The sequence below is a fragment of the Malania oleifera genome, chromosome 3 (assembly GCF_029873635.1).
Source record: "Malania oleifera isolate guangnan ecotype guangnan chromosome 3, ASM2987363v1, whole genome shotgun sequence".
In the NCBI taxonomy this organism is placed as follows: domain Eukaryota; kingdom Viridiplantae; phylum Streptophyta; class Magnoliopsida; order Santalales; family Ximeniaceae; genus Malania; species Malania oleifera.
Genome location: NC_080419.1, coordinates 58,331,497 through 58,346,020, shown reverse-complemented (window position 1 = coordinate 58,346,020; position 14,524 = coordinate 58,331,497). Strand labels below are relative to the sequence as shown.

At 35.3% G+C, this 14,524-nt stretch overlaps 1 protein-coding gene across 1 annotated transcript; it reads left to right on the top strand.

Moving 5' to 3' along the window:
- Positions 1-6,900: 6,900 nt before the first annotated feature.
- Positions 6,901-14,279, top strand: LOC131151932 (15-cis-zeta-carotene isomerase, chloroplastic). Its single transcript, XM_058103436.1, has 4 exons — positions 6,901-7,559; positions 12,390-12,536; positions 12,681-12,890; positions 13,688-14,279. The coding sequence occupies exons 1-4, from the start codon at positions 7,119-7,121 to the stop codon at positions 14,021-14,023; spliced, it is 1,134 nt and encodes a 377-aa protein (XP_057959419.1). The 5' UTR covers positions 6,901-7,118; the 3' UTR covers positions 14,024-14,279.
- The last annotated feature ends 245 nt before the right edge of the window (positions 14,280-14,524 follow it).

Sequence of the window (14,524 nt, the reverse complement as noted above, 5' to 3'; positions counted from 1 at the left end):
CCGGTGACGGTTTTCTTTGCAGTGGGCATATAAGGGGAAACCGAGAGCCATTTTTCTTTTATGAAATCAAAATCTCCTCTCTCTCTCTCTCTCTCTCTCTCTCTCTCTCTCTTATGCAACCCACGAACTTTCTTCCTTTCTTCCTTCGATTTCGGCTTTGCTAAAGCCTGGATTGACGATCAGGAACCATCACAGGGTTCTTGGAAAGATTCTTTGCAACGTACGCGGAGTAGATTTCTAAGTTGGGGTTCTGGGGCACCATCCCAAAATCAGGGTAAGTGATGTATTTTAGGGTTTTTAAGTTAAATTCGAGTATATAAAATGTAGGAAGTGTTATATGGAAGTTATTTTGGGAGTTGTGCTGAATAATTTGGGGAAAATGTGAATTACAAGTTTTTGGGCTGCAAACGTTGAAGGGCGTAGAAATTGGGTGTTTTTGTGAAATCTCAATAAGCCAGGTAAGGGGAATAAATTATTACAGTTGATTTGAGAAATACTGGATGAGTTATTATATGAAAATGGAATTATGTTATTTTACTTGAAATTTATTATGATATAAATATCAGATGAAAACTTGTGTGGCATATGATTTATATGGAAATGTGATTACTGAATTGATGAAATGAATTGTGAAAGTTGAAATGAGATCATTGAAAATATGAATTGAGATATGAAATTTGAAATGGGGGAAAATGTTGAAAGTGAAATGTACTGCAAAATGAACTAATATGAATTGAGATATGAAATTTGAAATGGGGGAAAATGTTGAAAGTGAAATGTACTGAAAAATGAACATCTTCTGAGAAATGATGAATATGTGATATAGAAAGGTTTTATTGAGAAATGTGAATTTCATGAAATGAAATATGTATATGTATTTATGAGATGAAATGAGTTGTGAATACTAAAAATGAAAATATTGCAATGTTAATTCTATAATATGAAAATGAGAAATGTGAAAATGAGAAATATGATTGTGGGAAATGTGAATATGTGTGAAATGAAAATATTGCAATGTTAATTCTGTAATATGAAAATGAGAAATGTGAATATGAGAAATATGATTATGGGAAATGTGAATATGTGTGAAATGAAAATATTGCAATGTTAATCCTGAAATATGAAAATGAGAAATGTGAATATGAGAAATATGATAATGGGGAATGTGAATATGTGAAATGTGAATATTGTTCCGTTAATTCTACAATAAAGTATTAAATTGAGAGAAATGAAATGTGAAATTTCGAAAGGGGAATACAAACATGTTATTGATGAAATGCTAATACCACATAATGATTGTTGGTATGTGGTAGTGATAACCCTGATGGATGGATATGGAAACTCTAATGATGGGTTGTGATATTAAGAGCACGGTACCGTTGGTAGTGGTGTTAGTGCAACCACATAGACTCGTGGAGCATGTGGCGTGACAATTGAATGAACTGTATAGTAGAGTTATTGTGCCCTCTAAGTCTGGATAAGGGCTTTTGGTCGGCCAGTCGTACTACAGATGTGAGATATGTGATGATATTTGACCTAACCTGGTAGGCCAACCTCGGTTAGGTCCATCCTTCGGGCTGCACAACCCTATTCATGGGGGGGAAGCATGACGTGAAGCGATATCCTCAGGGTAGCCATGAGTACAGACACGGATGTATCGGTTATGGTGACACTTACGAGCTTGATATGGAAATGGAAATGAAAATGGAAATGGAAATGAAATGAGAATGGAAATGGAAATGAAATGAGAATGGAAATGAAAAAGAAAATGAGAAATGAAATAGCATGAGTTAATAAATAATTAAAGCGAAGTAAAACACACCGCCTAAGGGCTTACTGAGTAAAGTGAGTGCTCTAATAAGTATTAGTTGTAACTGAATTCGAGTTAATGGAGCTACGCTGCAAACGATATCAGGGCAGAGGGAAGCTGCTTGTATGGGTGGGTAAGCTTCCCTATTCTCAGGAACTTCATTGATAAACTTAGGATACGAATGAATGATTTTGGAAATGGAAGAAAAAGCTTTTGAGAGATTGTGTTTTATACCTATATGATTATGATCGTGGAAATGATATATATTTTCTTAGAAGATATTATTATTGAAATGAATATGTGTTATTATATAATGAATCTCATATTGCCACACACTGTAGATTATTTATTCCGTCTTATTGAGATGTGTCTCACCAATCATTTAAATATTTCAGGACATCGAGTTAGACCTGGTGATAGAGCTCTGAGATAAAGGGGAGCATGTACCCTATGTAGTCAGGGTGAGTAATTTTGGGCTAGAGAGGTTTGATTCCCTTAGAATTTCTGTGGTTGACTTGTATGTATGGATGGTAGTACTCTGACATGTGTATTCACTGTGGTGTGCGTGTATATATTTATGAAATGACTTCTGCTATTAGGATCATGTATATGAGTATGATTGTATACCTGGTACCCATTTTCAAGTCGAGTTATGTATTATGATATCAGTGGTTGATGTGGCCGGTTTGTGATTATATGTGATATTTACATGGAAAAAAAATGGTATGAAAAATCAGGGCGTCATAGTCATAGGCACCACTCTTGGGGTAAGGTAAACTCTCACTTTCTCCTTAATTTTTCCTTAAATCTTTAGCCAAATCGACAATTGGACACCACCATGGGATCCTAGCTCTGATCTTCGTCATTTTAACTGGAGCAGATTTTTAATTTTGATTTCCTAGACACCACTCCTAGGCTAGGATGAGGATAGTAGAATTATATCCGTTAATTATTTTAAAGTTTAATTAGTATTGGGAGTGTGTGGGCCTAGGAAATATTAAAATAATTATTATTATGAGAATTGAATTGATTGATTTGGAAAAAATGTGAATTTCAGGGTTTTGAGTTTTGAACGCCGCATATGTGGCGTTGGGTATTTTAGTAGGCCTCTAAGTAAGCCAGGTAAGGGGAATAAATTATAACAGTTATTCTTGAAAATTACTGGTTGAATAAATATGTGAAAATGAAAATATGATATGTTCACGGTGATTAGTATGATATGAATACCAGATAAAAATTGTGTGGCATGAGTAATATGATATGACTGATTTTTACTGGGAATGAAATTGAAATTGGGATAGGTGTTTTGCACTATGAAATGAGATTACGATATATATATAGACCTGCTTTATCATGCCATTTTTTTTTTCACTTAAACATAGATAGCAAATCTCCCTGTATTTTCTGCTAAAAACATCTCAAGCCCTAAGGGAGCACTGAGGAAACTTTGTTCACATTACATTCCTAAGCAGCGTTAAACATAAAACTGTAAACTATATTTACAATACCATAAATCTAAAAAGTCTCAAAATATACATTACAAAATTCCTAGTGACATCCATCAAAAACCCTGAGATCTTCTTAAACAAAAAAACACCCAAGAAACACTCACCCTTCAAAAAGGGCAACGCAAGAAGCTCTCTACCTGTGAGCCTGATATGTTCGTCTAACTGGATCACTTGAAAAATGTTAAGTCACTAGAATGAGACAACGCTCAGTAAGAGAAGATATGCTATCACCAGTGTGTGGCAATTGAGTTATATTTTTAATATACTGATATAATACTAAAACTGTAAAATTGTTAGTCTAGTATACCATACATATTACATTTATCATAGTTTAAAATACAATTGTATATCTAAATTTTCTAGTTACATATAATTCTAGTATTATAATAAATCTACTGTGGTACTGTAAATCTGTATATATATAAATAGCTATGATAATACCCTGGGAACTGAATGTCATTATTTAACCTCTCATGACAGGGTTGTGCACACGTAAGCGAAACTTAACACTGGTTGGTCCACCAGGTAAATCAATCTGAAACTCTACCAATCATCAATTCAGCCCATTGCAATCTCTTTGGGCACGATAACTAGTCTTTACCTCGTCAAACCAGCCTCCTCAACCCATAATACTGGGGAGACTGCAATCTCTCCATAGACATGGTTGATGGAATCCACATACTATTTGAGATATGTGGTTGTACTCTGATATGAAAATAGCAACAATACCATGCTCTACTGTCTGGATCTGACTAAATAATTCATCAGGGTCTGATACTATTTAGTACTGATACTTATATTTATTTTACTGTTTTTACCATGATTTGGTAATAACCATAACATATTTAAACTGATCTGCATAATCTGAATATCTGACTGAATAACTGAATAACTGAGTGTTATGGTTCTGAAGTCATAACATTTTGAAGAATACTGTAAATATTTTCTGAAAACTGCATATTGATATTTTCTACTAATATACTGTAAAATATTTGTTTGTATAGTATCTGTAAAATATCTGTTAGCAAAATATATCTATATATACATATACGCTGTAATTCATAATTCTGTAAAATCTAGTAAATCATATTTCTATGCAAAAACACTGTAAACCATGTTATTCTGAAAAACTCTATAAATCTTGAAACAATCCAATATTAACTCATGCTACACAATTAAATAAACAAAAACCCCTGTAACAAAATCTATATTTTCTGATAATAAAAATAATTTATACCCTGTAGAATTCACCTCGAAACACATATATACTATTGATGTAATTTCTAAAATTTCTAGTATAGCATATTTTCCTTTACCTATCTGACTGGGAGGCTGGCCTCCACTCAACTCTCGCACCTTCGATGTACCAACCCCAAAATTTACATATAAAAATTTCCTAGTAGATCAATACACCCATATTTCCTGAGATTGCTTATTCATAATTTCTTGAATTATAATTTACCTGGGCTCCTGAACAAATACTTGCTGGGGTTGTCAACCCATGACTATAGGGGCCCAAAACAGCCTATTCTTGAGAATATGACACCCCAAATTTATTCCTCAAAACACTATTATATTCTCATATAATACAAAATCTGGCCCCAAATAATACTAATAATACTGAAAATACCTAAAAATCTACTTACACAAATTTTAAGATGGTTTCCAAACTGCTCAAATTGAATTTTCGCTCTAGCTAGGTTGTAGAGAAACTCTCCAGGATCACCGTGGTAGCTTATGATCATCGAACTGGGGAGAATTATAGCCAGAAATCTAGAGAGAAGTGAGAGAAACTTTTTTCTAGAGAGAGAGAGAGAGAGAGGAATTTTTCACTGAAAACCCGTCTTCTCCATATTTATATGTGGCTGGCCACGTGGCCTTGTCGACGAGTCCATGAAGGCAGTTCGTTGATAAAGACGGTGTTCTTGTCAACGAAATGCAAGCCCTAAATATATATATATATATATATATATATTGAAATGTTTTTATACAGAAATGAAATTATGGTAAACACAATTATGTTTTATATACATAATTGTGGATGATATAAGATTTTTATTTGGAAACGATGAAATGTGAAAGACAGAATTGTTTTATAGAGAAATGATGAAATGTGATATACATACGTGTAATTTATTGGAAAATGATGAAATATGTTATACATACATATTTTTACAGTGATATGACAAAATATGAGATACATATGTGTTTTATTGAAAGAATGATATATGTGATAAAAAGATTTGTTGGTATATAAATGTGTTATACAAAAATACTGAATTGAGTTTTATACTGATATGAGATGAAATGTATATTGAAATGATGAAAATGATATAGAGAATTGTGAGAATATTTCAGATGCGATGAAATGTACAAACATATTGAAATGTGAATATTGAAATGAGAATTCTGAAATATGAATATGGAAATGTGGAAATGAGAGCCTTGATGTACTTTTGTTGATAGAGAGCACGGTACCATTGCTAGTGGGATGATAAGTGCAACCACACGGTCTCGTGGAGAGTGTGATGTGATAGTCGATTGTGCCAGTGAGAAGGGTAGTTTTGCCACCTAACATCTGGGTTAGGAGCAGGCAGACCAATCATACTACAGATGAATAGTTTCATTGTTTTGATCTAATCGGTTAGGCCAATCGTGGTTTAAATCTAAACTTCGGGCAGCACAACCCTGATCATGGGGGGAAGCATGACATGGAGAATATCCTCAGGGCAGCCATGAATTACAAACATCACATGGATGGGTTACCGTGGACACTTATGAGTTAGAATGTGAAATGAACATGAGAAATGAAAGAGTGTGAATTTAATTACATAAATAATTAAGGCGAAGTAAAACTCTTTGCCTGAGGACTTACTGAGTAAGGTGAGTGCCCCAATAAGTATCAATTGTAGCCGCACCCGAACTATTCGGGTGAGATTACAAACGATATCAGAGCAGAGGGGTGCTGCATGTATGGATGTGTAATCTTCCCAATCCTCGGAAACTTTCGTTGATAAATATTGATTGCATGTGTATGAGTTTGAGAAACAGAATTAAAAGCTTATAAAAGATTATGTTTTATATCTATATGATTATGAGTACATATTGGTGTATTTTTTTCGATGATATAATCATTAAAATGAGTGTATTATGATATAATTAAACTCATGTGTCACACACTATAAATAATTTATTCCATCTTACTGAGAGTTGTCTCACCCCAAATATTTAAATATTTCAGGAAACAATAACAGATCAAGAGATAGAGTTCCGTGATAGACGGTAAATTTTTTTTAAGGTGATGACTAAAAGTAAAAATTTCAATTGCATTATTTTAAAAATTATTTCCCATTATTCTGGAAAATATTTTATTAAAATGACATTATTTTGATAAAGAATTTTCATACACCACTCAAGTTATTTTTATATTGTGCCTAGCTAAAATAAATAAATAAATAAAAAGTTTATTTTTATATGTTGGCAATACACAATTCAGGAAGTCAATTATTTCCTTTCGGCAAAAACAACCAAAAAAAAAAGGGGAAAAATAAAACCTTTATAGGTAGAGCCTTCATCAACGCGTCGCAGACACCATCTGATACTATTTTAAAAATTATTATTATTATTATTATTATTATCTCTAGGCATGTGCCTTCCCAGTCACTCTCCACTCCCATGCCGGTGCCGCCGATTCCCAACTCCCGCCGAATACTGAATACTGTCCTCTCCTCTGCTTTCGTGAACTCTCTGTCTCTCTCTCTCTCTCTCTCTCTCTCTCTCTCTCTCTCTGTTCATGGTTCATGGCAACTCCTCTTCTCCTCTCGAGCCCTTTCTCTTCCTCTTACCATCTTTCCCATGACTCCATCGTCCCCTGCAGCTGCAAGCCCACCCTAACCTCTACCCCCGGAATAAAACGCAGTAGACCCACCTCTCATTCAATATTTCTCAACAGAACTCATTTCTTTCCGAAACCCCTCCATCTCTTGCAGAAAATCCCCGCCAGCGCTTCTGTCGGAGAAACTGAATCCACGAGTTCGAGCCCGGACTCGGATGAATTACTGGTGGGCGAGGATTCCGCGTTATTCGATATTCGCAAGCAGAAAGTTTCTTCTTGGATTTATTTTAGTGGAATTTTAGGGATTGTATTGTTTATACTGGATGTAGCTTGGATCGATAATTCTGGCCTTGGCCTAGGCAAGGTTTTCATTGACTCTGTTTCAAGCCTTTCGGAAAGCCATGAGGTGAGTTTTCACCATATATATATATATATATATATATATCCGCATCTAGGCACGTATGCATATGTTTGTTAATTGGGAAAAAGAATTAGAATATATTTCTGGTTGTTGGTGGTGCAATGCTTTGAGGATTTAAGCTTACTTTCTGTCCAGTTCCTGAAAAAGCGGTGTGGGTTTTTTATTTTTTTTGAGAGAGAAAATCGGAGTATCGATTTAAAAAATTTCAATTTCTGGGGCATGAGAATCCTATGTCTGAATATAATCTTAGTTTAGCTGAATTTTCTGTTTCCTGTAAACAAAATAACTTTTTTCTTTGTTTTTTTCTCTCATTTTTTGCGAGGCTGGAAATGAAATAACTTAGATACAAGACTCGATACCGATGGGATATTTTGCTTTCTTTCTCTTCTATCTTCTATGCAAAGTGCAAACCTCTGTTTTCTGAAATCCTGAAGGAGTATCTGACTTTGGTAATATGCCTCAAATCAGGAAAAATAAAAAGGAAAACAAATCACTACTGTTATGAAATCGTTGTTGGAAATATTCTTGCTTTTGTGTGGTATGCAGACTGCAGTTAAAGAGGAAAGTGCAGTGCTATTGGGGGAATTTATACCATTTTTCAAATACTATTTGTTTTTGTGAACACTGCCCTTGAGCCGACTTAAAATATTTAGAAATATAGAAAAATATATTTGGATTCCTTTCCAATATTTCTAGGGTTGAAATAATATATTATTACCCAATTAAATAAATCAAGTGATAGGAACTTAGAATGGGCCTCCTTCTCTAACTTATGTAATTTCATTTATAAGAACTTACTTGTGTAAGGACCACCACTCCTAATCTTTAAGTGGTAGGAATACTAATGACCATTGCCCCTTGACCATATGCAGGAACCCATGGGGCCGTCATCCTATTAACATGATCTAGGATTATAGGAATCCAATCCAATAGAAGGAATTGCCATCCTTTATTTTGTTATAAGAAAAATAAGCAAAAACTGGAAATTTGATTCTGATCTTGGAAAAGACATCATAGGTGGAAGTCTTGACTTGAGGAATTAAGCTTCAAATTGAGAAGGTTAACGGATTTCTGAAGAAGTCAGTTGAACACCTCAATTTAAGCTTTCAGCCTCCTTCTTGGTAAATTGGTAATTTTTAACTCTTTACTCAAAATGACAAACAAATCATATAAGGGAAATGAATTCCTTTAGGGGCCCATCTTACCAATGAGTTGCATAACCCTTCTATTATTTCTAACAATATAGGGAGAGGGGCATGATTCATAGTTTCAAAGACATTTCCATTGATGAGGCGTTAAGGAATTTTATTCCTTCAGGTTTAATTCTTTTCCTACATGGATCCAAATGATGGGCGAATAAGCAGTATGTAGATTCAAACATCTTCACAATTTGAAAATATTTTCCAAATTCATGGTTAGACCAACATCATGTTCTAAGGCTCCTAAGTACATAAACTAAGTATTTAAATAATATTTTCTAAATAAAAATAACATAATGTTAAGAACATACAAAAATGTTTTGTATGTGGATTTGGAATTGGGATGAAACCTTAAGCTGCCTATTGATGAGGATGGGCCAAACACAAATCATGGATATGCACACACATGTTAAGCTCACATATTCATTATGCAACATGATCACACAAGATGCATTCACACAAAACAATGATAACGCTTCAAATCAGATTCCTAAAACATGTTTCTAATAAGAAAAGTAAGTTCAATGCACGCCCCTAATTAAATATATTTAAAACAAGAAATAATATCTAAACAATAACGAAAAAGCATGTTAAAAACTAGTACTTCAAAAGGCAATATCATTGAAGAAAGCACAATATAATTGACTGAAAACTCGAAGCACACCCCTAACGTAAAATAGTAGATAATCCTAAGCATGTTTCTAATTATGCAAGTTAAATGGGATGAGTTGAGCATTTACAAAAGCAAAACCCTTGTTAGGAAAGATAGGCTTGAATATGTGAGAGAAGTCTACTCAAATAAACAGCTAGAAGTCTTGCAACATTCAAAGACAAATGCTTCAAGTAGCCTTTAATTGGGCAGCCTTTTGGTCTGTCCCCCTCTCTTTTGAGTTCTTGCTCTTGGGACTCATTTCTATTTATAGAGAAATTGAGGCATCTAGGATGATAAAATTTCATTTTGGAGATCTAGAATAAAGGAATGGGCAGGATCTCATAATGAACTCTTCTCAGATATATCCTCCATCAAACTCTACTCATTAAAGAAAACTCAATATCTAGATTTTGACATGGCATGCTAGCAACAAACTCATAATTTGGAATGGGAATTGCGAAGCAGCAAAAATTAATAAGCAGAATGAACTTCATAGAATTTCCAATTGCCATGGAGAATTAGGAAATGGATCCTCCAAATGGAAATATATCACTCAAAATCTTGCTATCATCTATACGACACTGCACTGTGAGTGTGACCGACTGGAAATAGAAGAGGTTGAATCAGAGGATTCCCAATTAAACTTGTAATTTTGGGTGCACAGAAGGCTTCAGTGCTGCTGCTGCTGAAATAATGAGTCCTTCAAACAAGAAGTGGACTTAATATCCAAACCCAATGACAAATAAATAAAATATGTGTTGGGCCTATATTCTACAATCAAGAGGAAGATTTTCATTATAGTTTCTGTAGAACATGTGGAGGGCCAAGAAACAAGTGACTAAATCAGAAAATCAATGGGAGAATGGAGTGAAACCATATCAAGGAGAGAATTGACAACATGCTTGATGAGTAAACTTCGGAGTAGATAACCAAGCAAGCATTTCAGCTCATGGTTGATAACTTGTTCTTTGAACCACTGATAATCTTGCAAAATGTTGGTGTCCAAAAGAGTGGAGTCAATATTTGGTTTGGATGGAATTCAACAACTTATAGGTTTACTCATGTTAATTCTAGAATCTTATTCTGAAGGGAAGATTAATGGATGCATACTGGGCATCTTTCTTTGCTTGTGGTCATCAGTCTAGGTCAATTTCTTACAAAGGGTAAATAGGCATTCTAGAGGGCTACCTATTTAGGTGCTGGCCTTTTAGGTGTAGATTTAGAAATTAGGGCTTTTCTTTTAATTTGAGATATTTTTATTACATATTGGGTAATTTTTTGATTTGTAGTTTAGTTCATAATGTCATTAACTTTTTGTGTTAGTTTATTATAAATATATTGGTTACATGTCAAATGAAGGTTGAATGATGATAGGTTAGCTTGCCAGAGGTATGCTTGTATGTGTGATGGAATATTGTATGTGCACTTACCGTCAATAGTGCCTGTAATTTTTTTTTTCTTAAGATACAAGTGCTAGGTTGAGGGTTTGTAATTTTATTGGAGAGCTTTTGGATTTGGTGCCCCCCCCCCCGCGGGGGGGGGGGGGGGGGGGGGGGTGCTCTTATGTCCTGGGGAAGACGAGGATTCAATTGCAGTTACCAATTTGATGTAGCAAGAGGGAGAAAGAAAGAGAGAATAGAGAATGAAAACCAGTTTGCCTCAGCAGCAAGTTTTGAGCATTTCAGTTCATGGGATTTAAAGAGTCAGAAGAAGTGAGGAAATGACTCCATATCAGCCAGCCCTAACCTTTTCAAGGGTTCTGTAAATTGATTTTCAACAATGTATTTAACCTGACAAGATAATCTTTGGAATGGTGAATCTCTGTTAATGGCTGCTAGCATTCCAATTGTCATCTTGCTACCCATACTTTTTGATCATTGAGCTGAAGAAAAGACTTGACTTCTTGGGAAACATCCAAAACTTCTTTACCAACCAGGGAATTTCTTTTGGGGTTGATATTTTTCTCACGGGTTGAAATTTACTCACAATCCATTCATTTTTTGGGCGACATTATAATCCCTATAATGTCCATATGGCAGCTAAGCTGGTGAATACTAGGCATCTTGCCATTCACTTTTCTCACTTCTACAGTTTCCCATGAGATATTTCTTACTAAAAACATGATCCTTGAATTTCCAATCAACCTGAGAGGTATTGAAGTCCACTTGGATTTGAACCACCTTTGTTAATCCAGCACGTTCCTCAATTGACTTACAAGGCTATAAGGACTGCACTTAGGGCTTTGCTCTTTTTAACATACCTGATGGAAGGACAGAGTGTCATGAATTACTCAAAGGAGATCATTCTAGCAATAATCTTGTGGAGACTCATCGTTTAACTCATGGGCCTCCAATTGTTGATAGAAATTGATTTATGCATATGGGGAACAAGGACTATGAAAGTGGATATTGGCTATAATTCCTCAGAAAATTCAAATGGCCTGCTTTATGGTGTCTCACCACTCTGGTAAAATTGGAAAGCCCTAAAGAACTGTACTTATCTGTCTAATAACAATCTCTGTAGTCTCCTGCTCCTGAAATGGTCTCACAAACCATGTAGCACCAGTCTTACTAATCGGACACAAATCCATGCTCTTCATATTGGAGCCTTTATTAACTCTGCCCAAGCACAAGCCAGAGAAAACATTTTCTACTATAGTCCCTATGCTCTCATAGTTTTGCCTCTGCTTTACTTGAAGAATTTTTCCTTCTTATTGGCAATCTATATAGCAACTTGGATATTTCTTGCTTCACTAAATATTTACTGTGCACAAATATGTAGCATGTTATGTACATGCATTTGGGGGAATTACTTCATAATGCTTATTTCATGGTCTCCTATGGAACAGTTGTGTAACTTTGTTCATCTTTGCACTTCTCTTGATTGATGAGAACTGAGAGTTGTGCTTCCATCTGTATAGGTTCCTTGAATACAAATCTGAGTCTTGAAGTATTTTCTCTGCAGGTTGTAATGTTGATCCTTATTCTTATTTTTGCCACTGTTCACAGTGGTTTGGCAAGTCTCCGAAACATAGGCGAGAAGCTCATTGGTGAACGTGCTTATCGTGTTTTATTTGCAGGATTATCTCTTCCATTGGCTGTTAGTACTGTCGTGAGTTCACAAACCTGTATAATAAAATGGATGGGCAGCTTCTTTAGCCAACTTTAGTGTTTTTATTGCTTTTGGTGTTTTCTGGATTCTTTGTCCCTTGAGGGCTTCGTGGGAGTTATTGACTTCACAAATGCTTCTGTTCAGGTGTACTTTATTGACCACAGATACGATGGGGTGCAATTATGGCAGCTTCAGAGTGTTCCAGGGATTCATCAGCTTGTGTGGCTCTCCTCTTTTATCTCATTCCTCTTCCTTTATCCTTCAACCTTCAATCTATTAGAGGTTGCAGCTGTTGATAAGCCTAAAATGCATCTTTGGGAAACTGGGATTATGAGAATTACCAGGCATCCACAGGTATTTAATATATAATTACTGAGTGCTATTAGATTGATGTAGTTTCGTTAGTAACTTTTGCATAATCTGTACATAACTAACTTCCCTGTCTCAGTAGGGTTGCCACTTTCTGGCCATGCTATTCCTCTGCATCAATTCATTCCAAATAAAAAAATTAGCCATTCCTGTGTGTCAGTGAACTGTTGTACCTCTATCTTCTAAAATCCTTAATTTACATCCACTGTGAATGCCACTGCTAATTTACAATTACCAAATGGGCCTTTGAAGGCAGCGTGCCATAAATTTATAAGTTTCTTATTTAAATGTGAATGCTAGGTTGGGTTTTCAAAAAATAACTGGATATTTTTGCTTGTTAAGATATGATATTGTTTCAGCAATACATCATGAATGAAAATCAAATCATTCTATATTTGTACAGAGTGTTGGGACCATAATTCCCCTCTTTATGGGAGTTGATTCATATATGATAACTTGTTATCTGAACAGAGAGAATGTATAGAGGATTCTGTAAATGCAGCAATAGTGACTCTTTTTGATTGCTTTACAAAGTGAATAGGTCCATTTAGAGTGTTTTCTCTTCTATGTATTTTTATGAGAAGACACTTATTTTCACCACCTCACATCACTCATGCAACTGGGTGACCTCAGGCCACTCATTCATACGACATAATTTGAGATCATATTATATTTCCCTTTCCATGCAAATAGCCTCCATCATGTGGGAGTCAACATTCCTGTCTGCTTGTACCTTCTCAGCCTTACAATGCCAATTTATGTCCTGTTTTTTTTTTTGTCAGATGGTTGGGCAGGTGATCTGGTGCTTGGCTCACACAGTCTGGATTGGCAACTCGGTTGCAGTGGCAGCCTCTCTTGGGTTGATTGGTCACCATCTTTTTGGTGTTTGGAATGGAGACAGGAGGCTTGCTGTTCGATATGGGGAGGCATTCGAGGTTGTGAAGAGTAGAACTAGTGTCATTCCATTTGTGGCTATTCTTGATGGCCGTCAAAGGTTACCCCAAGATTACTATAAGGAATTCATCCGGTTGCCGTATTTATCAATCACTGCTTTGACTCTAGGGGCCTACTTTTCCCACCCACTCATGCAGGCAGCCAGTTTTCGGCTTCATTGGTAGAATACGAATCCATTTTGATTGAAAAAAATTAAGATCTTGAGATCAAAATTGTATATTTGTGCATAATGAAGAATAGTATGATGGCTCAGTGCTATCAAGTTTCCAACCAGCTGCATGGTTAGCTTCTCTTAATCTTTGTGGCCTGGAAAAGGCGCAGGAGGAGAACAATCCCTGGCCAGATAGGTGCTCCCATTCCATAAATTTATTTTGCTTCTTGATCAGCCTGGTTTTGATTCGAATACATGGATTTCATCAATACTCCAGTCCTTTAATTAGTATCTGGGAAATAGGTTTTATATTTTTCCACATGGCTTTCATTTTGTTTTAAATAAATAAATTTCACCTGGAGCATCTTCATTCATCATGTAGTAGGATTATTCATTCACGACCTGCTTTGGTTACTTTTATTATTAGGGCCCTTCCACACTCATGCTTTTGCTTTATTTTTGAGAATTGTTTTCTAATTAAAGCTGAATTTTATCTTACGTTTTCTTCTTTCAA

Excerpts from the sequence above, each read along its gene's own strand:
- LOC131151932 (XM_058103436.1), top strand. The coding sequence starts at position 7,119 with ATGGCAACTCCTCTTCTCCTCTCGAGCCCTTTCTCTTCCTCTTACCAT. Across the intron at positions 7,560-12,389 it reads GCCTTTCGGAAAGCCATGAG|GTTGTAATGTTGATCCTTAT; the intron begins GTGAGTTTTCAC and ends TTTTCTCTGCAG. Across the intron at positions 12,891-13,687 it reads GAATTACCAGGCATCCACAG|ATGGTTGGGCAGGTGATCTG; the intron begins GTATTTAATATA and ends TTTTTTTGTCAG.